Source organism: Protomyctophum parallelum (genome assembly GCF_964188405.1).
Source record: "Protomyctophum parallelum genome assembly, chromosome: 22".
NCBI classification, from domain to species: domain Eukaryota; kingdom Metazoa; phylum Chordata; class Actinopteri; order Myctophiformes; family Myctophidae; genus Protomyctophum; species Protomyctophum parallelum.
In genome coordinates this window covers 34,892,730-34,919,501 of record NC_139714.1, presented here as the reverse complement: position 1 = coordinate 34,919,501, position 26,772 = coordinate 34,892,730, and the positions used below count along the sequence as shown (strand labels likewise).

At 43.8% G+C, this 26,772-nt stretch overlaps 2 protein-coding genes across 2 annotated transcripts; one reads left to right on the top strand and one right to left on the bottom strand.

The window, feature by feature from the left end:
• Positions 1-11,888: 11,888 nt before the first annotated feature.
• Positions 11,889-13,604, bottom strand: LOC310853151 (cell surface glycoprotein MUC18-like; the record flags this gene model as incomplete). The annotated part of the gene is made up of 1 exon (XM_083757389.1): positions 11,889-13,604. One exon carries the CDS (start codon positions 13,602-13,604, stop codon positions 11,889-11,891), a length of 1,716 nt encoding a protein of 571 aa, XP_083613515.1.
• A 6,771-nt stretch (positions 13,605-20,375) lies between these two features.
• Positions 20,376-24,367, top strand: cdk21 (cyclin-dependent kinase 21; the record flags this gene model as incomplete). The annotated part of the gene is made up of 7 exons (XM_083757388.1): positions 20,376-20,632; positions 21,113-21,248; positions 22,052-22,219; positions 22,640-22,749; positions 23,565-23,615; positions 24,060-24,192; positions 24,296-24,367. The coding sequence occupies 7 exons, from the start codon at positions 20,376-20,378 to the stop codon at positions 24,365-24,367; spliced, it is 927 nt and encodes a 308-aa protein (XP_083613514.1).
• Between the last annotated feature and the right edge of the window lie 2,405 nt (positions 24,368-26,772).

Genomic DNA, 26,772 nt, shown 5'->3' with positions numbered 1-26,772 from the left:
CTGTGATAGATTTCATGTCAATTTCACGCTGCGTTCATGATTTGAGGCATTTTGTTCCAAAAATGTGTTTTGCACAAATCCACCTGTGTTGGTGGTGCTATAACAGGCCAATGTGAAAAGGGTGGGATATATTCCTCAGCCTAGTAGGAAAGTCCGTGAAAGATTTCACATAAATTGCACGCTGCGTTCATGATTTGAGACTTTTTGTTCAAAACGGGGCCAATCCTGCATACTTTGAAAGCTTTTTGGACAGAATCTGGAGGAGTAATGTGTGTTTCAAAAGTCCTTACAAAATAAAAGAAAACTGAAAAATATAATATTATTAGTATACAGTCACTGGCAACTAAGAGGTTTGAAAGGTCACTTGAATACCACCCATGGATACCCATTTTCTGCACCAGGGTGCAATTGTCAAACTCTTGTACAGAAAGGACTCACTAATTTGATCCTGCGCTGCTGTCACTTTTTCAGTATGACTATAGTACATTTTGCTAGTTTGCTTGGCACCATTATGGGTAGTCGACACCAAGCTAAGGAATCTGGGTCTAAACCCAAGCCTTTGCAGCTGGATTCTTGACTTCCTTACAGAAAGACGTCAGGTGGCAGAAACAACTTCTGCCTCCGACCCTCAGGGATGCGTTTCAAGCCCCTTCTCTACACCCACGACTTCGTTGCTTTGTTCAGCTCCAACCGTGGACAGGGTCAGAGAGTTCAATTTCCTGGGGGTGCACATCACAGAGGACCTCACCTGGGCAGTGCAGACCGAGCGGGTGGTGAAGAAAGCAAACAACGCCTCTACTTTCTCCGAAAACTGAAGAAAGCTGGCCTGGGTCCCAAAGTCCCAAGAGCTTTCTACAGAGGCACCACAGAGGGCATTCTGACGGGCTGCCTCACTGCCTGGTATGGCAGCTGCACCGACATCAACCGCGAGGCAATGCAGAGGGTTGTGCGGACGGCCGAACACATCAGCGGATCTGATCCCCCCCCTCATCCAAGGCTACGCCGTCTCAAAGCCACTGCAAAAAAGCTTCTCCCCCCCCCCCCCCCCCCCCCCCAACACCAGGGATGCACCGATCCGATACTCGTATCGGAGATCGGCGCCGATCCAGGCTAAAATTCTAGATCGGGTATCGGATCGGTGGCCGATCCATTATCCGATCCGATAATTATGTGTAATTACAGTATGAAAACAACTCTACCTCCTCTGTGACACAGCAGTGTAGTATTGACAGTATAACATGTGGAATGCAGCCAGGCTAGCCTGCGCACACATTAACCTGGTCTAATTGTTGCACAGTTATTTAATAAATAATTCAGTGCATTTATATCTGTGTTTGTTACATTTTGTTTTACAAAGTTGGGAAAGTAATGTTTAAGTCAAGCCTTGATGTTGCCTTACACAAAATAATGATTCCAGACTCCACACAGTGAGGCATACAGCTTAATAGGTTATTACGTTTCTTTGTGGGGGGTATCGGATCGGTACTCTGTATCGGCAGATACTGGACCCCCATGTATCGAAATCGGTATCGAATGCCAAAAAGCCGGATCGGTGCATCCCTACCCAACACCCCCCTATATATAGAGAGAGGAAGACACGAATACTTTCAATCTCTGAATGAATGAATGATCCATTTTCAGGCTCTGGTTGGAGTATAATCTTACACAATCAATTGGTTGACATGCCCTTCAGAGGTAAAACACAAACACAGCTTAAAACAAATAAACAATAGTATAGGTTGTCTCGGGACACATTACGTTGCACGGTTGCAGAGCAGGTCAAGACCATGAGTCCAAAGTCCTAATGAATCTAGGCCTGGCCACAGTGGACAGGACGTCTTCCTCACTGTTTACACCAGCTGGTCCTCTGCTGTGACCTCCTGACCTCGACAGCCCTGGGTCAGGCCACCTTAATGAGGTCTAGCATGCGTCCAATCACAGCACACATGAAACCCAGCACGGTCAGTTGCTACAATCCACTCGGAGGCCAATCAAACACGTATCGTGGTCACCGGTGATTAGTTACCAGGGTCAGGGATCTCCATGGTGAAGGGGGGGGGCTGAACATCCTTTCACAGCCTTGAAATTTGACATTTTCTCAAGGAGAACATTGGAATATTTTCTTCTTTTGTGGGGCAGTCGTCCAGAATGGTAGCATGTTCCTCGTAAACCACTCTCCAAACATTCCAGGATGACCTTCTGCACGTATGCATGTCCAAATTCACACTTGTGATGGGTGCCATGACTGCAGCATGCAGGGAGAATGTGTTTCCAATGACATGCCCAAAATATGGATACCAGGTGACACACACACACCACACACACACACACACACCTGTATTTACCCGCCCGCCCACCCCCCCACCCCCACCAAGACGTACAGTACAGGAGCATGCACTTCCACTTACACAAAACGAAAACCAAAAGAAGCAGTGAGGCACAACACAAGTTGTATTATAGTACTAACAGTATTACCGGTTGTCTCTACAATGCTGATCATATAATCACATATACCGTATATATGTGAAATAAGTACATTATTACTGACAAACCTAACTTCCTGGCACTGCCAGCGACTCAATTCCAACCATAAATAAACCTAAATATAACCAATGAAAAGTGTTAACAATAGCTTGTTACTGCATTGGAACACAGGTTATTTTTCCTCATTTCCTGAAAGTGTTTTGGACATACCGGTACGTGATTTCTGTTTGACAGCTACGGTTTATGAGTGAATGAGTGTGTGTATATGTGGGCATTTGAAAATGTGGGAAATCTGCTAATGTGTGCGGATGAGTGTGTGACTTTGTGCTTATGTGACAAGCTGTGTGGGTGTGTTGACATTTGTCCGATACAATGGTAGAACTCCCCCAAGACTGGTGTGTGACATCGAGAGTGAGAGCGTGTGTCCATGTCTTTATTTGTGCTACAGTCAACAGTGTGTGTACACTGGTTTCCATGTGTGGGTGTGTGCTGTTCCCGCTTGCCTGTGTCTGTTGTGTGCGTGCGTTTGGTGATGTCCACGGCAATGGCAGACTTTCCCCTGAGAAATACCGCTGGTAGCGATGAGAACTGGTACAGTAGTGAGACCGGTGGGCGTTGAATGGAGCTCAGAGGAATGTGAGAGCAACACACAGAACTCAGTGACATGCCATATTTCCTCCATGGCTTCACAACCCAGAACTGTGTTATTATACAGGAGGTGAACAAATATCAGGGAGACTTAATCTTACACCGTCTGGGACTTTTGATGAACTACATGCCATTTTGTTTAAAAAAAAAAGAAAAGATTACAGTTTACTTGAAATGTACTGTAATTCTGCAAACTGTTAATAAATAAATCAATCAATCAAAAAGGCGGTGCTCCTGATTTGTCCATGCCTATACATAGCAATTGGCTGATACTGTGGCCTGCCTGTTTAAAGTGCATAGCCAAAGGATCGCATTCATCCCTGCATCTAAACCTGCAACTAAACATGATTACTTTTATTTTTTTGTTGCTTTTTCTGCCTTTATTGATAGGTTGAAAGTAGACTGACAGGAATTGGGGAGGGAGATGGGGGGGGGAAGACAAAGGCCGTCGGGATCGGGAGTCGAACCCGCGGCACGCCGTTAGGCTGCCTCAGCAGCCTAGGTGACCAGATGTTTGAGCTGGGCCACTAAACATGATTTGAAGGTCCCATTTGATTCTACTTCTAATATCTAACTTACTGGTAAAACAATTAAAGTTACAATGGAGATTGACTATTTTCACCATTTTAAAATGTTGTGCAGTCCTTCTCACTCTCTGAAAGTTATTCTGGATAAAACCATCAGTTAAACGCCTACAGAATGGAGAAGTCAGTTCACTGCCCTAATAAGGGCCAATAAAGAAGGGCTGAGGAGGCTGACAACAGCTTCCCCTGCCAAGAGCTAGCACACTATTTTAATCTCCATCGCCTCCCTAGGAGAAATAAGGCCTTGATCAGTAAATAAATAGACAAAGTGGCATTTGGAGATTAGGACTCATTAGTGACGGCATCATTTCAAAGGCTGACCACTGGGGGTTCTTGTGTTAGGACCTGTCAAGGGAGAGGGAACATTTGGTGGGTGAAAGGACAAGCCTAATCTCAAAGGCACACTTAAACCGGATTGCAGGGAAGCCGGAATTTATGGGCCCAGTTTAGATAATAAGATCATGATTCATGACATTAAACAGGTGAATTACAATAATCCTCACTCACTTCGGTCCCCATCTGTTGACACAGTGGCATGAATGTCCATAATTAGAACTACACTCAATGTCTGTAGGCTTGTGCTAAACTAAATACCAACCACCTCAAGAAGCTCATTAAAGTTTTATGGTTTAATAGCTTAATTTGGTCAGGCAGGGGAAAAAAGCACATTTTCCTTAATTAGCTTCATGACTTACATTTTAGTTTGTGCAGTTCAAATCTGGAGTAATACTAATAATATAAAAAATGTCATCATTATACCATCAACAGCCTAATATTGTAAATAACAATAGGTTTATAATATGTAAATATTGTGTACTTGTGCCCATCCTGGATGCTATCAGGGCCAAGAATGATGAATTACTGTATGTCAGTAGATAATCCAGCACACCTGCGAGGAGCCTGCTGAACCTGAACTGAAGTCTTCAAACTAAAATAAGTGTAGTTCTAAATGTCAGCTAGTGAACACTGCATTATATAGACGTACTGACGTAGTATACAATTCAGTTAGAATAATCTATTATTCACTGAAGAGTGTGAAAAAGTGTTTGCTGGGAAATGACTAGAGATGGGTGAATGTTAGCTCTGATCCATAGCCTTACTGCTTCTACCATTCTGCCCTGCGCAGTAAGGCTATGGAACTTTCCGTTTTAAATCTCAAATCGAAATCAGACCAGCCTCTCCTCTTTAGCGTAAATAAAAAGACCGTTTTTGCTACTCACCAAAACAAAGGCTGGTTGTGTCATTAGAAAGCCTACTTTCCTTAGTGGACGTTCTCTGAGCCCCCCCCCCCCCCCCCCCCCCCCCCCCCGCCCCCCACCACACGTATAAACGGTACTTTTTGGCCAGAAAGGGATTTTTTTTCACCGGAGGAAAAATATTCTCTATGAGGCAGTTCTCTGGGCAATATCGGTAGAGGGCGCAGCGGAGTAACTAAAAATATTTTTTTCCCGGTGGAAACAAAATCCAAAAAGTACAGTTTATACGTGTGGTGGGGGGCTCAGAGTGCGTCCACTAAGGAAAGTAGGCTTTCTAATGACACAACTCGCCTTTGTTTTGGTGAGTAGCAAAAACGTTCTTTTTATTTACGCTAAAGAGTAGAGGCTGGTCTGCATTCATGCGAGCGGCGGAAGTTGAGAGTAACATAGCTCTAAATGAAACGCATTAGAGCTATGGACCAGAGCTAAGTGAATGTATGGTATTTATTGGCCACTGTTGTCTCGTTCTATTATGCTGACACATGACAGCCTGGGTGTGCGCTGAGGATGTGTGTCCTTCCTAATTGTGTAAGAGAAGAAAAGGAAGCCCATGTTGGTTGACAGCCTGTAGCCAAACTACAACTAAACCAGCTCAATTTGCATTCTCCGGCCTCCCAGTTCCTGTACCTACCAGGCAGTGTCCTTTTCTCTCTCTCTCTCTCTCCGACTGTGAGACACTGCCAACAGTGACTCAACAGAAACAGACCTGGCATCCACTGCCTAACGCAGTGCGTCACTGGACAGTTTGCATCCTATTGTTTTAGAGGTTCAGCTGACATCTGATGGTAAAGCCTCTTAATAAACCTCAGAACAGAATTGGCTCATGCTACTTGACCACCATCCATTATTCTAAAAGGAATCCTATTCAATTTGAGAAATCGAATAATCAGTTAAGTGATATACTGTATCATTTACATATTTCTGATACAGTATGTGCCATTTTCCAGCAGAGTCAAAAAGGTAAATTGCCGATCACAGATAGGGTAAATGCCGATTAGCGATCAGAGTGAATATCGGTCGATATGGCCGATTATCGGAGCATCTCTACTACCTAATTGTTTGGATGGGTACATTTGGTGGACACATTTTACACGTGTGCAAATGTACAGTGACAAGAAATACCCCAAAGGAGTGAGGACTATATTATTAGTACTGAAGTAGTACTGAAGTTAAATCACAGCAACCCTGTCAATGGTCATATCTAAATTCAAGAACAATAATCATGTGGAGGTTCTGGGCCATGGCTCAGTGGTCCAGGCACCTTGGCTGGCAAATCCAGTCTGGCAGTGTGCCGCGGGTTCGACTCCCGATCCCGACGACCTTTACTGCATGTCTTCCCGCCCATCTCTCTCCCCATTTCCTGTCAGCCTACTCTACTGTCTGTCCCTCCATAAAGAATAGGTTGAGAACCGCAGCAGGTATACTATGGACACAAGCAGAGCGACAAGCGCACGCACTCCCATGAAACTGTCAGAGTTTTGTCAAGGTGTCATGCTGCATTTTCATGGCCACCTGAAACATCACATAGCGCCACCTATAGGGGCTGGGCGATATGGACAAAAGCAAATATCACTTTTTCAGAGCATAAAATAGGGCTAACGTGATTAAAACCAGAAAAAGACTACACACTACACTGTGATACCATTGTCACGCTATCCAAAACACCAGACGATAAACAGTCTCCCATCACAATATCGATACAGCGTCACCATTTTGCGGGGCCCTATGGTCACCTGGAACGCACCCGTAGAACTGATTAACAAAAGCTCCGTGATCACATGATGTTCTTTCAGGACGACTCAGCAACTCCTCCCGTTCCCCTCCAGGAAGGAAGACTGACTCATAGGAGAAGACCTTTGGTGTGTGGGTGGAGTAGACACCAGAGCCAATAAGGAGGAGTGCGCCTTTTTAACTCTGTCTCTGCACCGTCCTCCACTGTCTCTGTCTCGTCCTCCATCTGCCTCTCTCTCTCACCACCTTACCTTGTGTACTCAATTCTCTCCCCACCTCTCTGTCCCCCTCTCACTTTGTTCACCCTCCCTTTCTCTCTCTCTCTTTCTCAGAACTCTAACTCCCTACACAGATTTTTGTACCAATTAGGAGATTGCCTTCAAGGTTGGGGGAAGTAGTGGAGCCCTCATGCACAGGCAGGCATGTATGTGCGCATGCAGTGCGCATGCAGTGCGCATGCAGTGCGCATGCAGTGCACATGCAGTGCACATGCATGCACGCGGCGTCTGGCCTTGACATAGCCTCTCAGGAAATGTAGTATGTTAGTGCCTGTGCATGAGTGTATTGATTGGTGAGCAAATCGGTCTTTCACACAAACGTCTAGTGGTGTCAGGAGGCTCGCAGAGAAATGAGACTGAGGAGATCAATATAATCATTTGCGTCATTCCTAATACTACAAAACATCCTGCATAATATGCAATTTTATGGAAAAGGTATGTTTACGAACAGACAAAGTATAGGCCTTGTAACAAATTAACAACAACAATTACAACTCTAGAGCTCCATCCTGCTTATTTTCAACTGGAGTGCCTGTGATCTTTCCAGCAAGACCATCTGAACTGAGTTCTTTAAAGAATGAATCAAGGACAGAGTGAAAATAAAATACAAAAAGGTTTCTCAACAAGATGTTGAATGCTTTCAACGAGTCTGGGTATAAAACAACCATTGTATCACACAGGTGAGCGGAAAGTTAACGCTGAAATATTACAGTAGTAGTAAAGTAAAATCCTGAGTGAGTTTGACTCTTGCATACTGTAGAACACTTTATTTATATGATTTCACGCTGCACATAGGCCTACAGTATGTGGGTATAATATATTATACCGGTATCCTACCTGGTGGAGGTCTTTTTCCCAGGACAAACTCCTGGTGCAGCAGAATATGCCCTGATGGCCTGCCATCTTGTGCAGTCGCCTAGGTAGTGGAACCTCGCTCCATAGGCCCTCGCTCCATAGGCCCTCGCTCCATAGGCCCTCGCTCCATAGGGCCCTCGCTCCATAGGGCCTCGCTCAATAGGGCCCTCGCTCCATAGGGCCTCGCTCCATAGGGCCCTCGCTCCATAGGGCCCTCGCTCCATAGGGCCCTCGCTCCATAGGGCCCTCGCTCCATAGGGCCCTCGCTCCATAGGGCCCTCGCTCCATAGGGCCCTCGCTCCATAGGGCCCTCGCTCCATAGGGCCCTCACTCCATAGGCCCTCGCTCCATAGGGCCCTCGCTCCATAGGGCCCTCGCTCCATAGGGCCCTCGCTCCATAGGGCCTCGCTCCATAGGGCCCTCGCTCCATAGGGCCCTCGCTCCATAGGGCCCTCGCTCCATAGGGCCTCGCTCCATAGGGCCCTCGCTCCATAGGGCCCTCGCTCCATAGGGCCCTCACTCCATAGGCCCTCGCTCCATAGGCCCTCGCTCCATAGGGCCTCGCTCCATAGGGCCCTCGCTCCATAGGGCCCTCGCTCCATAGGGCCCTCACTCCATAGGCCCTCGCTCCATAGGGCCCTCGCTCCATAGGGCCCTCGCTCCATAGGGCCCTCGCTCCATAGGGCCCTCGCTCCCGGCAGCAGTAGTTCCTGAACACGTCATAGCTAGAAGAAGACGAAGAAAGGAAGGGAAAAAAAATAAAAACATTAATCACAGACGAAAACTAAATAAAAACTAAGCTATATGATGACTAAATCTAAGTAAATATATTGACAATTTTGTCAACAAATTAAAAAATAAATGTTATAGGGAGGGACTAGTGGAGAAGAGATCCAGTAGAACTAAAAGACGAGTCATTGTATGCTTGGTTGCATGCTGAAAATAGCAAATCTACAATCTCACAACACGTCACAGTGCATACAATCTTATAATTAGTCGACTAAAACAAACATTTCTGATGACAAAAAACTAAATCGAAATTTGCTGTCAAAATCAACACTAGTGCTCAGTCACTACTGACACCTGGAGGGCAGATGCGGTAAGTACATGAGAGGATCATGATTGAAGGCCAAAGTTAGAACTGTATCAAGACTAATTGAATCAACTCAAGAGTCATTGAATTGGTGTGAACACAGGAGACAAAACACTATAATGAAATGCAATACACACAAAACAACAAAATACAGAAATGACTGGTGCAATTAACACTTAAACCCTATATTAATTACTTCCTTGTCCCAAATGCCCAATGGTGTTTGTTGGCTCATAACCTGCTGTCTTTGCCAAATATTCGCCTATTGTGACATTCCCAGAATAGGTAATAATTAAGGTTCAGGTGGTTAAAAAGAAATGTTCTGAACTGATGATGGAAAGTTATGGTTCATCACTGCCTCAGGATATGTGCTGTTACAGAAACTAGTGGTTTGCTCTAAATACTTTAGAACCTTTTCCCTGAAGAAGTGGGATAAAAAGTGCACTGGCTGGGTGAGAGCTAGGGTTACCCGATTATTTTCAGAGCCATCCTTAGAATGCAGGTGTTATACATATAATGACATATCACAGATTCTTGGCAGATCCTAACCAAGAATCATAATGCCTTTACTACCTTATTTAGCTCCTTCCAGCCACATCCCAGACATTGACACCTTCCACTTTTGGAGTTGTTGCAGTTGACTTTCATTCTTCACAATATGACATACATTGGCACAAGAAAAAGATTGAAACAAATGTCTTCCCAGGGACAGAATGACATCACCTTTGACAAGTGCAGTGCACCATAATTTATGCTAGGACTTACTTCTTTAGGACACTTTGGATCCAGGGAACTCTCAGCCATGAGCCTCTCACCCATTCTCTCTAGTCTAGTAAGTCTAGTCTACTACGGTAATTTTATTTCACCACTCCCTTTGGATTCAAAAAGCTGTTTCTAAGGATGTAGAAAGAGTAGAATCACACAAATACAGTTTTAAAAGGCAATAAAACGCTCAACACTACTGTATTTTGTTATTTTCTTAGTTCAGTTTGGCTCGTGTGACAATGACAACCCTATTCTTCTTCTTTTTGTTTTACCGCAGCTGGCATCCAGATTTTGGTGCATTACCGCCACCTTGTGACCCAAATCTTGGATCATCCATCTAATTCACTCTCCCAAGTTAACACACACACACACACACACACACACACACACACACACAGACACACACACACACACACACACACACACACACACACACACACACACACACACACACACACACACACACACACACACTGATTGGCAGGGTGGAGTTGGATCATAATTTATGGACAGAGGGGCCAAAGTTGAACGAAAGTTGCTCAATAATTTGCAGCGTCATTTGTATTGTTAACCTATTTCTACCATATATCGTAGAAATAGGTTAACAATACAAATCATGCTAGTTTTGTGGAATTATTTAATTTCAATGAGTGGCCCCCAGTGCCCCTAAATGACCAGAACTATTGGGGACTCCGCCATGGGACTCAGGCAATCAATTAATAGCTTTGCAACCACTACATTAATGGCAAGTATTTCATACAGCTTGAAGTCCAAAAATATAAACACACCCTTTTCAACTTGAATCTTTTTTTATTATTATTGCTTTTCTTGCAAAAAAGGGAGTTGCAAGCATCAAATAACAACATTTCCTGTTCTTAATTTACACACATTTAAAACAAAAACAAAAACAAAAAAATTGGAACAGTGCTGGTTCAGAAGTTTTCACTTCAAAATAGAGAAAGAAAAGGAAAGCATAAATAAATGCTTGTTTACAACTACACAACTCACATCCAAAGTAGAGCCAGCCAGCAGAACAAAAAGGCAAAAAGTCTATTATCTTCGCTTCCTACATGTTGCATGGAAACCCCACGTTTTACATACTATAAAGGTGAAAAAAGGAAAAATAGCAGATATGTGCTTCTAGACAGGCAATTTTAGCTACTTTTGTCTGACACTGTAGTGTGACGCAGTAGTGGGCATTGATTTAGGGCAAAAGGTAAAAAACATAATGAGCTGAATTATGAAGTTACGAGGATTCGGCCCGATGTGAACAGAGAGCAGGCGTGGCTGGCTGCAGTAACCAAAATGATAGGCTACAGCTTAACATGTCAAAGATATGCCTGGACATTCTCCCAAAAACTGTGAAAATTTAACTTTCTTCTGAATAAAAGACAAGTCTCAAGTCAGATTATTACTAATGCACAGCCTTGTCAAAAAACTAAACAAAGAAGACAATCTGTGTTTGAAACTATTTGCAAACAATAGAAAAGCTTAACAGTAGTTTGCAAAAAAACATATTTGTCTGAATGCTCCATGATGATTTGTTTTTGTTTCATCATAATGGCAAAACAGTAACGTAGGAGGATGACATTGTGCATGTATTTAACTAGCGAGGGCCATTTTAAATGCTTTGCATTTTGAATTTCTTCAACCACCACTTGTTCTGAATATACATGAAAGGTGTGTTGACTAATTGAATATTGAATTAATTTTTTGTATTTGTTAGCAAAATTAAATGTCACACGCTAAAGTAAATTTCACACGCAAAACGGCAAACGACTACACATCTCTTGGGGGGAAAAATAAAATAAAAACCTGGAGAACCATCGATTCAAACATCTTTAAAAAAAAACAGAGAGAAATGTACACACCTTGTGGTCTTTGTCATCGTATGTGTTGACAGTTGGTGTGTTTGTGTGTGTTTATGAATCATGTGTGTCTATATACTGGTGCGTGATTATGTATTGTTTCCCCAAAAAATTGGCAACAAAAAAAATCTGAGAGCGTACAAATGGAACAAAAAATAATAATAAAGAAAACCGTTGAGAACTAGAGATGGGTACATTGAAGTGATGGATGCAGAAGCCAGTCCTCAGTGGGCTCAGCATGGTGGTGGTAGTGCTGCTGCTGTTGGAAGGATGGGGGGCTTCCAGAGGCTCCCACGCAGGGACAGATTGTGTTTCAGCTGGCCCGCTCACAGCTCTACCCACTTACTCTCCTGCTCTCCGGAGCGTCCGCAGGGAATCTTGCCCGTCTTCAGGAGGAAGTAGAGAACCAAGGTGACCAACAGCAGGATGAACAGGATAACCATTGCGGTGATCACCCCGTTGTCCTCGGCAGGTGAGTAGGGAGCTGCAGAGGTGACCATTGGGATGGCTTTGATGCTGAAGGCCTTGATCTCTGTTCCCATGTCGTTGGAGGCGTTGCACATCACGCTGATGTCTGACGTCACATTGATTGACACCACGCTGTGAGCTGTGTTCTCATTGGCCCTGTTCACCACCACCTCATGCCAGATCTGGCTGCCAACGATGTTCCAGGAGATGGTGGGCAGTGGGTGTCCGTAGGCCTCACAGCTCAGGTTGACCAGGTGACCCTCTGCCTCCTCCAGTGCCACATCCTTGATCTGGGGTGCACCTTGGACAATGATGTGGACGATTCCAGTGGTGTGCAGGTCTGGCAGGGCAGGAACGGTCACCTTACAGACATATTCTCCTGACGTGTCATACGTGGCGTCCTGCAGGGACAGTGTGTGGCCTTGTCCTACCAGCGTCCCGTCCTTGAACCAGACAGTGAAGGTGTCTAGAGAGGAGAGGGCATTGCAAGACACAGCCAGACTATCTCCTCTGAACACGATCTCAGATTCTTTGGGCATCATCACGACTGGGTCCAGGTAGTGCACGGTGAGTTGCACATCTCCAGTGACTGGGTCGTATTCATCCTGAGAGCGACACTGATAGACTCCAGTGTCGCTGCGCGTCACTTCTGTCAGGACCAACGTGTCTCCTCCGCTGCTGTCCAATCCCACCTCCGGCTCTTGTTCTCTGCTGAAGACCAGGGGTGGCGGGGGGTTTCCGTCTCCCTGGCAACGGAGCTCTACGGTGTCCCCCTCTTTGACGGGAACCCGGGGAGAGTCCTGCCACAGCTCCACCGTGGTGGTGGGATAGTGCACAGTGATGTTGATGCGCTCGGACTCCACCGTGCGGACGGCACCGGGAACAAAGAAGCTGACTTCACAGGAGAAGTGGCTGTCCATGTCCTCCTTGGTCACCTTGTACTGCAGCTCGCTCTGCACCGTGTAGAAGCCAGTGGGCTGCCGGGTGACCAGGTTGACACGTTGGTGAGCGGGCAGCAGGGGCATGTCGTCCTTGTACCAGGTGATGTTGGCTTTGGGGAAACCATAACGGGCCTCACAGGTCGCTACCTTTGTCGGCAGCTCATTGGTCACAGAGATTCCAGTGAGGACACCCTCTATCAGCGGAGCCTCTGGCGGAGCAAACACCCGGAGGTGTGTCTTGCCCTCGGCGGTGCCCGCGGCCAGTCCATTGACCTGGCAGAAGAACTCTCTGTCGTCAGACAGCTTAACATCCTGTACGACGAGCTGCACGTCCTGCTGCTCCGAGATGGCGAATATGCGATGGCTGTACTCTGTGTTCTCGTCCACCTTCTGGCTCATGCCGTCGCCGTAATAGATCCGCACACGCTTGCCGCTGGCGGCCCTCACAAACCACTGGATCATGACGAGGCTGGGCGTGTTGTCGTCCCTGAAGTTGTACCGGCAGGGGATCTGTGCCGAGTCATGCAAGTACACCTCGACGCTCTTCTCCATCGCCAGCTCCACTTTGGCCCACACGCCGCAGGTCAGGGAACACGCGTGTAGAAGCAGCAGAAAGGCACGGTTGAAAGCCATGGTGTGGATGTTATGGTTACTCTCCTAGATACAGTGCACAATGAAGTGGAGGTAGAGGAGAGAGGAGGGAGGGAAGGAGGCAGGTTTAGGAGCAGTGGTGGAACAAGTCCTGAACTAACCCTTTAACCCATTTTGGGCGGGAACCCCTTTTGGTAATTAGCATCATGTTATGCATTTAGCTATTGAAAAATAGCAGATCTACAAGCTCATAGCACGCCACCGAGTGGCGCGCTACGAGCTTGTAGGTCTGCTATTTATTTATTTTAATCGAAGAACGACTGACATAGAAACATAGCTTTTTCAGAAAACTGTCAGGATGTAGAAGACATTTTTAGAATCTGATCTCAGGTCAGAATGGGTTTTAACTGCAAAATAGGCATCTGTGACAGCTGTTGGCTGTTTTGATTATGTTTGATTAATGATAATAAATATATATAGAGCTGAGGCTATCATATCTATATATATATTTATTAGTAGGTTTTTAGCAGGTACTAGGTTATAGGAGGAGTGCCTATTATGTTGCCTGGTACTGGTTGTTGCTTCTGTCCCCTGCAGGTGCTGAGCATTGTTGTCCCTAATGTGTTGCCGTCCTGAGGAGGGCGTGGCTTGGAGCCTGATCAGCCCTCGGATTGGTCCTGTGGCAGCTCAGGCCTTGCTTCCTGGACTATAAAGCTCACTCTCTGTCTGGACTTCGGGGTGGGAACACTGCTGCGTGTGGTGTGGGAGCACTCCAGCGTGTGGCCTTCCCTCCAGCCGACTGCTTATGTGTTTCATGTCAGGTTTAGTTGTAGTTCCATTTGTCTGTGTGTTAGGTTGTGTCGTTTGTTCATCCGCCATGTAAGTCACTCCATAATTCTGGGCTCACAGAGCCATTCTGTCCACCATTTTGTGATGCACTTAAGCCACTTTGTTATTTATTGTCATTTGAGTATTAAACCAAATACTCTTTCATGAGCCGTGTTGTTCTTTCATACATGTTACGGGCAGTAAAACCCCTATACTTGAACCGTTTCGTAACATAATTGGTTGCTCGTCCGGGATCTTGATTTTTTCAAGAGTGAACCCAAAGTTAATAATTGGTGGCATGTCTGGTCTTTTGGTTGGTAAGAGTGAACCCGTTAATTTGGATTTATTTTTCCAAAAATTAACCCATTAGTTGGGATCTCACCTGGTTTTTGGCTTTTCAAAAGTACCCATGTTAAGTGCATATTGTTAAGTGTTTGTCAGTTTTCCAAAAGAAAGTTGAGCTTGTACTGTGTTCACTTGGTATCTCTTTCTTGTTTGGTTGTTGCTAAAACTGAGCCCATACTCCTATATGGTGTCTCTTTTTTAGTAATATTTGTTTGGTAAACCTGTATTTGTTAAAAGAAAGTAACATGGTGTTTTTTTTCTTTTTCTCGGTCCTGTTTGCAATCGGCTGGAGTTGCTGTGGTAGGTATGTGGCTCGTATTTTGTGCACCTTTAAGTTTGGTTAGTTTAGTATAGGTGAATTGGAAAAACTAAAAGCTATCACAGGCAAAAGAAACTGACCGTATGGCAACTCCTGGAGTTTGTAGGAACCCAATTAGATGGTAGCCAAGTTCCTCGATTCTGCCGGTGAGGACCTTTATGTCAGCGACTTTGCAGGCCCTTCACCAGTGCTCTGGTCCTGTTGTCTACACTCACTCGGGCTGTGATCTGGAGGAGGAACATAATAATAATAATAATACATTTTATTTATAGAGCACCTTTCGTGACCCGAGTGCAGCGCAAAATGCTTTACAAGACAAAACTATATATAAAACAAAGAAGAAAAAACATAACAATCAAGGCACAGTCAAAGTACAAAAAATGCTAAAAACACCAAACATCTGTGTGTGTGTGTGTGTGTGTGTGTGTGTGTGTGTGTGTGTGTGTGTGTGTGTGTGTGTGTGTGTGTGTGTGTGTGTGTGTGTGTGTGTGTGTGTGTGTGTGTGTGTGTGTGTGTGTGTGTGTGTGTGTGTGTGTGTGTGTGTGTGTGTGTGTGTGTGTGTTAGGCTGTGCAACAGTGACACTTGCTGGTGAACAAACGATATAATGCTATTTTCGTGCTCGGAGTCTCGGACACAGCCACACACATAAAAAAGACTCAGCCAAATGCAAGAGTAAAAAAGTGGGTCTTAAACTGTATTTTAAAAACATCTAGGGAGGGTTCCAGTCTAAGGTGCATTGGGAGTTTATTCCAGGCTGTCGGCCCGTGGATGCCAGATACATGGAATGTCACTAAATGTGCAGATTGTTAAAATAAAACAGATTTCTCACTCAGCCCGTGTGAGTCTTTTGAACATCTGGCCTACTTCATCTCTTTGAGACAGCAACAGTTTCTTGGCCCCTTAGGGCAGTGGTTCCCAAACTTTTTCATGTCAAGGAAACCCCAAATTGACACTCATTAGCGTGCGGACCCCCCTATTTGAAGAGATATGCCAAGGACCCCCATAAGAGAAAAATGTTACGGCTCTAGCAGAGATTCTCAACCTGTTTAATTTCAAGGACCCCCAGTTTGACATGCATTACTCTGGGACCCCCAATTGATATTGTAAAATCAATGTTACTTTAACTAACTGGGAGTGTACAAACGGAACCAAATTGACCCGTGGAACTCGCTCAAGGACCCCTGGGGGTTCCTGGACCCAACTTTGGGAACCACTGCCCTAGGGGTCGGGGTCCCGGACCCCCTGTTGAAGACTCCTGCACTAGGTAGTGTACAATATATTGTGGATGTGTCAGAGTATACATGTGTATGTACTGAATGTATAGGCACCAAAACTACTTCATTTCTTGCAGCATCCACATGTCATGTTTAGTGTTTTTGTAAAGTGTATTGACTCAACCTGTCAGGCAAGTGAGGCAACCATTGAAATGTTTACAAAGAAGGACTGTGACAGCACTATGATCTGGTCACCCAGGGGTCCTTGAGGGAGTTAAATTAACATTGATTTTACAATACTAGTCCGTTACCCGTTGTGAGATATTTGCCTTAAATATAGTTAAGACCATATTATTATGGTCAATGCCTGTGTGAAAAGTGGGAAGGATTGGTGCAGGCAGTGAGGAGCTACGGCGATGTTTCTGACAGACACACACACACAGACACACAGACAGACATTGACTGAATTAGAGTATGATGATGATGATAAATTGGGGTCCCAGTCCCAGAGATAGAAATGACATTAAATGGGGGCCAGCTATAGCCCTGGTCCAGTGCAGACTCGCTGTAAGCACTGGACCAGGCCTAGGGGTCAGCTAATGTTGTTATTCAATTGAGCCATTTACACATATTAATTGCATTTCTGTTATATTAAATATGCTAAAGTGGCTTACATTTATTTAAATTGCCTTTGTACATGTTTTTTTTAAATAAACAAAACAAAAGGAAGTTCACATTGGTCCTGCATTATTTCATAGGCCAGTGGTCTACTTCAACAGGAGAACAGCCACCAACAGGTGGATTTTTGAAAATGACTCAAATCATGAAGGCAGTGTGCAATTTACGTGGAATCTTTCACAGACTTTCATACTAGGCTGAGGAATATATCCCACCCTTTTCACATTGGCCAGTTACAGCGCCACCAACAGGTGGATCTGTTGTTCTTGTTGTAGTAACGACCCAGCACACTCAAACAAAAGAGGCTGATGACCCCCTTCGCCCCCCTCAACTCTCACTATAACTAGACACTTTACCTCCTCCTCCTCCCCCCCCCCCTCTCTCTGTTTAAAAGTACAGGAAAAATCTCAAAATACAGGTGAAAATATAGTACAGGTACGGCTCGCCGTGGATATACACGGCTTGGCAAGCTCCAAGTGTTTCGTACATATGCAGCGCGTTGTGAGCTTGCAGATCGTCGGTGCCCCACTCACCATGAATCCAAGCAGAGGTCCTCACAAGTATAGGTAAAACACTATATGCATTGATTGATTGATTGATTGATTGATTGAAATATTTATTAACAGTTTGCAGAATTTACAGTACATTTCAAGCACAAACTCAATACAAAGACTGTTAACTGTGAGTGGACGACCCAATTAAGCATTACACTTGTTTACAACAGGGTCCACATTGTTCAATTCATCAAAACATTTAGAGACATACAAATAGACATTTCTATGTAGCTAAAGAACAGAACAGGAATTCATGAAAAGATACATATACAGTGAGGGGAAAGGGGGGGGTGGGGTGGGGGGGATTCAGATCTTACAGAGGCCAGTTTCGAATTGCAGCCATCCGTAGGTGCCCTTTGAGAGCGGTTTTGAAGGAGTCAAGGGATTCACATGTCTTAATGACTGTTGGTAGGGCGTTCCACATTTTGGTGGCATAGGAGCGAAAATAATTTAGTCCCTTGTTTGTGCCGAATCTGGGTTGTACATGGTTTGTTGCACTCCCTCTGGTGTTGTGGGTGTGGACTTCGTTTACATTAAGGAAGTATTTAGACAGGTACATGGGTATCTTGGTGGTGTAACGAATCTTGTGGACCAGACCCATTGCAAGATGCTGTACTCTGTCGTTGACCCTAAGCCATCCCAGCCTGTCAAAGTGGGCAGGGGTGAGGTGGGTTCGGGGGGTGAGGCCAAGTAGGAGCCTGACCAGTTTGTTTTGGGAGGTCTGGAGCCTTGTTTTAAGGGCCTTTGAGGTGCTGTGGTACCAAGAGGTGGATGCATAGTCAAAGAAACCTTGTACGAGGGCTCCTGTTAAGGTCTTCAAGGTGTTTTTGCTGACCAGTGAGGAGATCCTGTAAAGGAATCTTGTTCTTTGATTGACTTTTTTGATTACGTTGGTGGCCATTTTATCACCGGAAAGATTGGCCTCCAGGATGGAACCTAGGTAGGTAATTTGATCTTTTCGTGTGATAATATTGTCACCCACTCTTTTTCCCAGGTGTAAGGATAGTTTGTTATCAGCGAGTCATGTGCAGATTCTACCGAGTTCAGCATGGTCGTTGAAATTAAGAATCACTGCTAGAGCCGTAAAGATATTCTCGTATGGGTCCCTGGCATATCTTTTCAAATGGGGGTCCGCGGGTAAATTAGTGTCAATTTGGGGGTCCTACTCATTTCCTGAAATGTAAAAGTTTGGGAACCACTGCCCTACGTGGATTACGAAACGGACCTTATGCGCCATTATCCATGCAAGGCCTGCTCTGCTTTCAGAAGCGAGACACCATTTCACGAGATAAACTAGCCCTGGTCCAGAGAGACTCGCTGTAAGCACTGGACCAGGGCTAGAGATAAACCAACATCGTTTGGCTTGTTGTGCAAATTACCAAAACAAGACCTAAAATCGCCTTAGGCCTACTTTGTGCATGCAATGTCGTTACCTCTGACTTCTGGACGGGCCTTCCTGGAACATGCGGGTGAAAAAGCAAGCGTTCAGCACACGGAAAAAGAAGAATGATGGGTCCTGTCTGTGACTCCTGTCAATCACACCCCTTTCCCAACTAATCAGAATTTAGCATTTTTGCAGGCGGACATGACGCCCCCCCCCCCCACGTCAGGTGGGTATACCCAAACTACCCATGCGCCCCCGGGAATGTTATGGTCGTGCGTCTCGTGCGTAATGGAGGAAAATACTGTCTACAACTATTGCATTTAATATAACTCATCTGTAGATTCTGTACGAGCGCTTGTACGTGGGGTTTGCCTGTTCTGTGTATATCGCCACTTACAACAGGTAATATTCCGGGAATATTGTTTTATTTGCAATTAAGTTATGCTTGTTTATGCATACAAACAGCTTCCTCTATAGGCCTATAATGTGTTGCATGTAGTATTTCTGATTGATTCATTGTTTTTTTTTGTCATAGGCTTATGTAGGTTTGTAATAAATCTATATACATGTAGTAGGTCAGTGCAGCAAGGCACTGTACACTATGATGACAGCTGCAGACTGAAGCTTCCAATGTTTTGATGAATTGAACAATGTGGACCCTGTTGTAAACAAGTGTAATGCTTAATTGGGTCGTCCACTCACAGTTAACAGTCTTTGTATTGAGTTTGTGCTTGAAATGTACTGTAAATTCTGCAAACTGTTAATAAATATTTCAATCAATCAATCAATGTTAGATAGCATATCTAATTTTGCAACCCCATAACTGTATAACATTTTCCTTCAGAGTACCACTATCTGGAGGTTATAGATATCTACCATAGCAAGTTAGACTTATAGTAAAGATGTCCCCCTTTGCGTGGAACAGTGCCTCATTTTCAAGACTTTTCAGGCGTCCCACAAATTGAGACCCTGTCCCACATTGTGACTGGCAGGCTAGTCCACAAAGTTGGCTTTCTGTTGCAAGTTGTGTTTTTAAGCCTGTTAAAATAGATAAATATCCCCTATAGGCTACACTACTGTACCAAGTCGGCCATACCCATTTACCCCATGACCAATTTTAAAACAAAATGTAAGACGCCAGAGGGGTTTAATAACAAAATAATAGGCAATATTAGGCCTATGGTCAAATGTGACATCAAGGCATTTAATAGCAACTCAAGTAAGATGCTAACCCCGTCCCTTCCCACTTGTCCCATACAAGCGATATTTCTGTCACCTTAAATCCACATGATTTGCAGACAATTAATGCTAGCCTATTGTTATTGCGACAGTATACTGTAGGTCGCAGTTTACTATGAAAACCTGCAAAACCCGTCCGTTCAGTCAGTCAGGTCATGCCTCCATATATGGTTGAATTTGCCATCTTTTGCCCACATTGCTTATTGTTTAAATCCCTAGATTTACTTGAATTGAATAGGCCCAAGTCCATCATGGCTCTCAGCAAAGTCAGAATGGATGACTCCTGCGCTCCTGCAATCCAGCAGACCTACACAGTTCTACAAGAAATAGGCAGCGGTGCCTATGGAAAGGTTTACAAGGCCAGAGAGGATTGGGGTGAACAGCGCATGGTGGCGGTGAAAAGGTTGAAATTAGGCACAGACCCTGCGGGAGGCATCCCTGCTCTCATGATCCGCGAGGTTGGGATGTTGCGCAGACTCGAGCACCACGACCATCCCAACATAGTGAGGTAAGTGTATTTTCAGCTATTAGGCTATTGTTGTCCAACTCTGAATCGATGTTGAATTTGGATTAATTTGTTTGTTTATTTGTTATGGGGGGGGGGGGGGGGGGGGGGCACAAAGACAGAAAGAAAGGAAACAAGCAAACAGACAAACAAAAATAAAGAAAGAAAAGACCATTTCTGCATCACAAGTAGGTGAATCAACAAACTACAGTAGGCTATACTATAAAAACTGGTCATACATACATTTGGCAAATTGTCAATAATTTACAAAAGCTGCAAGATCTGCAAGCTCAGTGAGTTTTAGATAGGCTATTTTCACAATATTTGTCTATTGAACAGAGTCAAATTAAATTGAACTCCTACATTCCAAGTGCTTATCAGGGTGGGGGTCCCCAGTTAAATATGCTTATTTAGGGGGTCAAACAAAGGCCTGACAATGTTCAGAAGAACCACTGTTATGGCATGCACTGTTTTTCTCTGCAGGTTGTTCGAGGTATTTGCTGCATACACTGAAGGGAACCTGGATCTTACCCTAGTGTTTGAATACATTGACCAGGATCTGTCTGCATACATCTCTAAGGTCCCCACCCCTCAAGGTCTAGGCCGTGGCAAAATTAAGGTGCAAACTTGACCCTTATTTTCAACATATCATGTCCTCGCAAAGCACTCAAATGTCATTCCATATACTGTACCGCTGCCGCACTGTTGTGACGAAAAGAGAGTTGAGCCAGAAGGCAAAGCTCTCTGTCTACCGAGCAATCTTCGTTCCTACTCTCATCTATGGTCATGAAGTGTGGGTCATGACCGAAAGAATAAGGTCACGAATACAAGCGGCTGAAATGAGTTTTCTTCGACGGGTGGCTGGCATCTCCCTTAGAGATAGGGTGAGAAGTTCAGTCACACGAGAGAGACTCGGAGTAGAACCGCTGCTCCTTCGCCTGGAAAGGAGCCAGCTGAGGTGGTTCGGGCATCTGGTTAGGATGCCACTCGGGCGCCTCCCTAGGGAGGTCCTCGACGCATGTCCCACTGGGAGGAGACCCCGGGGCAGACCAAGGCGCAGTTGGAGGAAATACATCGACTCTCTGGCCTTGGAACGTCTCGGAATCCCCCAGGAGGAAGTCACTAATGTTGCTCGGGAGAGGGAAGTCTGGAGCTCTCTGGTGGAGCTGTTGCCCCCGCGACCCGACTACGGATAAGCGGTTGAAGATGGATGGATGGATGGATACTGTACATTTTCTTTTGTAGATAATATTGAATTTCATGTCATGTTGATGCTAAATGCCCCCAGGGAAGAGTCATGTCTTAAGGAAGTAGTGCTGTAGTAGAGGTCTTAAGATCACTGACGTGTGATGGTCGCGGTCTTAGCTGTACCTCCATCCATCCACCTACCCCCTTCATGCTGCTTTCTGTCTGACTGTATAGGAACTGATGGTGCAGTTGCTTCATGGGTTGGACTTCCTGCACACAAACAATATGGTACACCGTGACCTGAAGCCAGAGAACATCCTAGTCAGCAGCAGCGGACATGTCAAGATTGCTGACTTTGGATTGGCACGTATCTACACCTACACTGTTGCCCTAACTCCAGAGGTAGGTAAAGCACCTCATGTCGGTTTAACCGTTTTACCGGCAGCATTAATTAATCTATCTATCACGCATTGCCAAGGTTTTATCGCGTGTAACCCTTATTGTATTGTTAATTGCACCAATTTGGAGATACAGGCCTTCACTCGGAAGAGTATGTGCATTTCTGTCTGCGGGGTGAAGACATGGAATGGCTTGACAGAGGATGTCAAACAGCAGAGACATCTGTGTGTTGTTTGAAAAGTGTTAAAAAGCGCTTCTGTCAAAACCTCTTAACTCTTAACCCTCAAACTGTCTGCTAAAGCAGCTAATTCCACCACCTCTCCCTCTCTCATGCAAGTAATTGACAATATAATGCCATAATACCAACTTTGATGAGGCAGGCACTTTAAGAAAGAGAATCTTGATTCCCGTCACTGTTTGCAGGTGGTGACACTGTGGTACCGGGCTCCAGAGGTCCTGCTCGGTTCTGTTTACACGTCCACAGTTGACATGTGGAGTGCTGGCTGCATCCTGGCTGAGCTCTTCCTCTTGAAGTATGTATGAGCAGTGCTATTATCATTTTATTTTTCCTGGGTTTCCATCATAGATTTCTCTACTTAACTATACTTATTATCATTGTCATCATTACACTATTATTTTTATTTATAACCTTTTTTCCCCTCCATGTCGCCTTCCATAGGCGATCAGTGAGGGAGGTGGGTGGCTTGAAAATAGGGGGGGAGGGGGAAGAAAAATGGAAGCACAATCATGCACTATTTGTATGAACAAATACAGTATATTTGTATTTTGCTGTATAGAAGATAGTATGAGTTGAGCCTTGTTCTAAACAGTGTTGATTCCGTCGACTACCTTTTTTCACTGACAAAAACTAAATGGAAACTAAATGAAAACTAAGCTACGATGACTAAAACTGAGACTAAATATACTGACAAATTCGTCAACAAATACAAACTAGACTAAAATGTTAGGAAGGGAATAGTGGACAAGAGATCCACTATAAGTCATTTTACACTTGTTTGCATGCTCAAAATAGCATATCTACAAGCTCACAACGCGTTGCAGAGAGACGCGTTGTGAGCTTGTAGACCGGCTATTTTCATCAAGTGTAAAATCAGTCATTACGATGGCATCAAGGCCAACCAAAACACATTTTAGTCGACTAAATCACCTGTAGATTTAGTCGACTAAAATCTCATGACATTTAGTCGACTAAAACTAAACTAACACCAACACATTCCAGGTGACTAAAATGTGACTAAAACGAATTGAAAACTAGAGACTATGACTAAAACTAAAATAGAAATTTGCTGCCAAAACACTAGTTCTAAAAGGGTTCTTCATTCCACAGGCCACTGTTCCAAGGATACTCAGAGGCTCAGCAGCTCCACAAAATATTTGAGTGAGTTTCGTTTTGTTCCAGCTGGCATCATATTTGTGGAATCACTTTTGACATTTTTGTTGGTTAATTTTGCCAGCCAGTCAAATAATTGTGATCCAGAGCAATTAAAAATTAAAGGAAACTCAACCAATTTCCTTTTTATTCTGCAATGCAATTATTCTTTAAAATGTCAACAAACAGATTACTATTTGTTTTTTGATTATGTTATAGGCTTTTATTATTGAATTGTGAATAGACTACGGTCTCTATGTTGATATTGTCTCATGGAAAGCACTTTGGGTCAACTGCTGTTGCTTTAAAATGTGCTATATAAAGAAACTTGACTTGACTAGAGACTCAAGTAGTATTAGCTAACTCTTAGTGAGGGCATTTCATTTCACCAGTACATCGCAACACTGTCATCTTGTGGATATGGGAGAAGTTTAGTTGATCTGTGTTTTACAGGGCGATTGGCTTGCCAAGAGTAGAGGATTGGCCCAAGGACAGCGCAATCCCCTACTCTCCTACCTGGGGACCAGAGTTTCCTGGCGCTTGGCTGCTGCCCGACCTTGGCCAAGAAGGGAATGACCTTCTAACTGTGAGCATGACTTTTAGTGCACTTGGTAGCTGCCATGCTGTCTTGAGTATTTTAAAACGTGTAGTCTTGAACTCATCACATATATATTTCCTTTTATTTATAGCAATGTCTGGCATTCAAACCAACCAGTCGCATCTCTGCCTCGGGAGCCCTGGCACATCCTTTCCTTCACTAGTCCTGGGCAGGCATTCAGCGAAAATAGACGATGTACAAGCTCACAACGTGTCGCAATGTGACACGTTGTGAGCTTGTAGATCGCTTACTTTCGCGGAAGGGTTTTGGAGACGGAAAAAGGAGCAGGCCTAGAATGGAAGTAGGTCACTGCAGGTTAATGACAGTGCTGCTATGTGCAAGGTTTGTTCATGGTGTTTCACCAATGCACTTTTGGTTCATAATTTCCTGCACATATGTTTGGTTTTGTTGATCATTTGTTCTAAATTGGTCATCCTTTTCTTTTAACTTGAATTTGTATTATTTTTGTATTTGTTTTTTGTAAATATGAGAGTAATTTTGTCTTGCCTGGCAACTTAAGTCTTGTAAGTTCATAATGTGAACAGTAGGTGGCAGTGTTACAACACTAAGGTTCACAGCAACAGTAGATGAAATACCCTTAAAACAGTTTGTAAAGGGAATCTATCCCAAATAAATTATCTTAATTACTTAGCCAGGGAGATGCATGCATTTAATGTATTGGTCAAATTCAACTCATTTAGTGTAATCCCCTCTGTGAGACCAATGTATTCATCCCACCCTGTCAATAAAGACAGAACAGTGAATAGCATATTGTATATTTTTAACTAGGACACCTGGTAAACAATTTAAAATGCACAAATGTATAAATCTAAACAGTAAAAAGAAGCAACATGCAGTATATGACTACATTATGTTTGCACTGTCCAAAATAATACATGGAATAAAAAAAGAATACACTCAAAGGGATGGATAAGGAGAAGGAAAGCAATAACAGAGGAAATAAGTTACGGATTCAAGTTGGTGGTTTTTTGTTTTGTATTACTGTACTATGGTCTTCAAAATAGTAAATCATGGTTGGTTTTTTTAAGCTTTAATACTGTGTAGTGTACACCACTGTCATGCCACCACTGCAAGGCAAGGTTAAGATTAACAGGACCATACAAAGCATTATAATTGAAAACAAAGTTAACTAAGGAAGGAAGAACTGTGTATTTGAATCTGTAATATCTTGTGGTGCACCTACAGTAAAGGTACGTTGTGGGTGGCATAATTATAATGCTCTCAGAATACTGCTGGAGAAGTGAAACAATGGTGTTCTCAGGAATCTGATGGTAGGTACAGTTTTATGTTATGAGAAGGTTCAAGGTGAACAATGAAAGGATAAGGAATTCAACCATGCCCAAGAGAAGCATTAGGTACTGTTCTTATGGGTTATTGGAGAGGGTGTATGGCTTTTAGAATTTAGATGTGCCTCCATTTGTATGTTTCTTTTGTTGATTTAGTCTTTGTTTTGTTCCCTGTATTGTCTTTTATATGGACATTAGAGTCTGAAATAAAGACAGATTGATATGGTGGGGTGGTGGATTGCATGTGTGATTCTAGTCTAGGCTTCATGTGGTTGAAGAGACCAGCAAGTGTCAAAGAACAACAGTGTTAAGCAGAGGTTCTTAATTGCTTTTATTTTAATGAATGCCACGTCTCAGCCAAAGTCCCCAATAAAATGGCATTACATTAATTATTACCGGTACCTTAAAATAAAACTATGCAAACACGAGGCGGCTTGACCAGCCCCTTGGCATTTAGAAGGCTTCAGTGTGAAACAAGTCATTTGGTATTCAAATGTTGCCAATTCCAATTAATTTGTCCACTATACAAAAAATAAACCATGCAAAATTCTAAGTTCCATGACGTCGCATTTAACAATCAAGCAAATTTAAAACCAAAAGCCATGCCGCATTGGATCAGTAATCTGTGTACTGTACAAAGTACATTTTGACTTTACAGTGTGCCATTTCTATTCCTGTGGAAGGTAGCAAGCCAAGAGCATTATGTGCCATTCACTTCACTGAAAAAAATAAGAAATGAAAAAAATGTAATCCATAATTTGAAACTATACCTTGTGTTATATAAAATAGGCACCAAAATGAGCAATTTCTAATATTTCAACTATGCTTTTGTTTATCTTCAGTAGAATTGAGTTTTTACATCATATCCCGTGTGTTCAAAACGGCCACAAATGTATTCCAGCTCTAGGAAAACAAACTAACTACACACATATTTACATTCAAGTGCTTGGAACCCTTGTGTGGCCCAACCAGAAAGAGGTACTGTAGATTATCTACAAGTCTGCCATTCTGGTATATTCTCAGTATACAAAATAATCCCAAACGGAACCAACTATATAAAAAAATACACTGTTTTACAAGGACATTATCGTGTGACGGATATAACATTTGTATTGTATTCATAAAAGGAACACATTTCCAAAGTGTTCCTTTCATGAATACAATTGAGAGGCGAGCGCATAATATCCAACATTCTGCTGTGCTATTCCATTTTAGACAGATTCCGGCAGAACCTAAGTCTACAAAATCACAATGCGTTTGC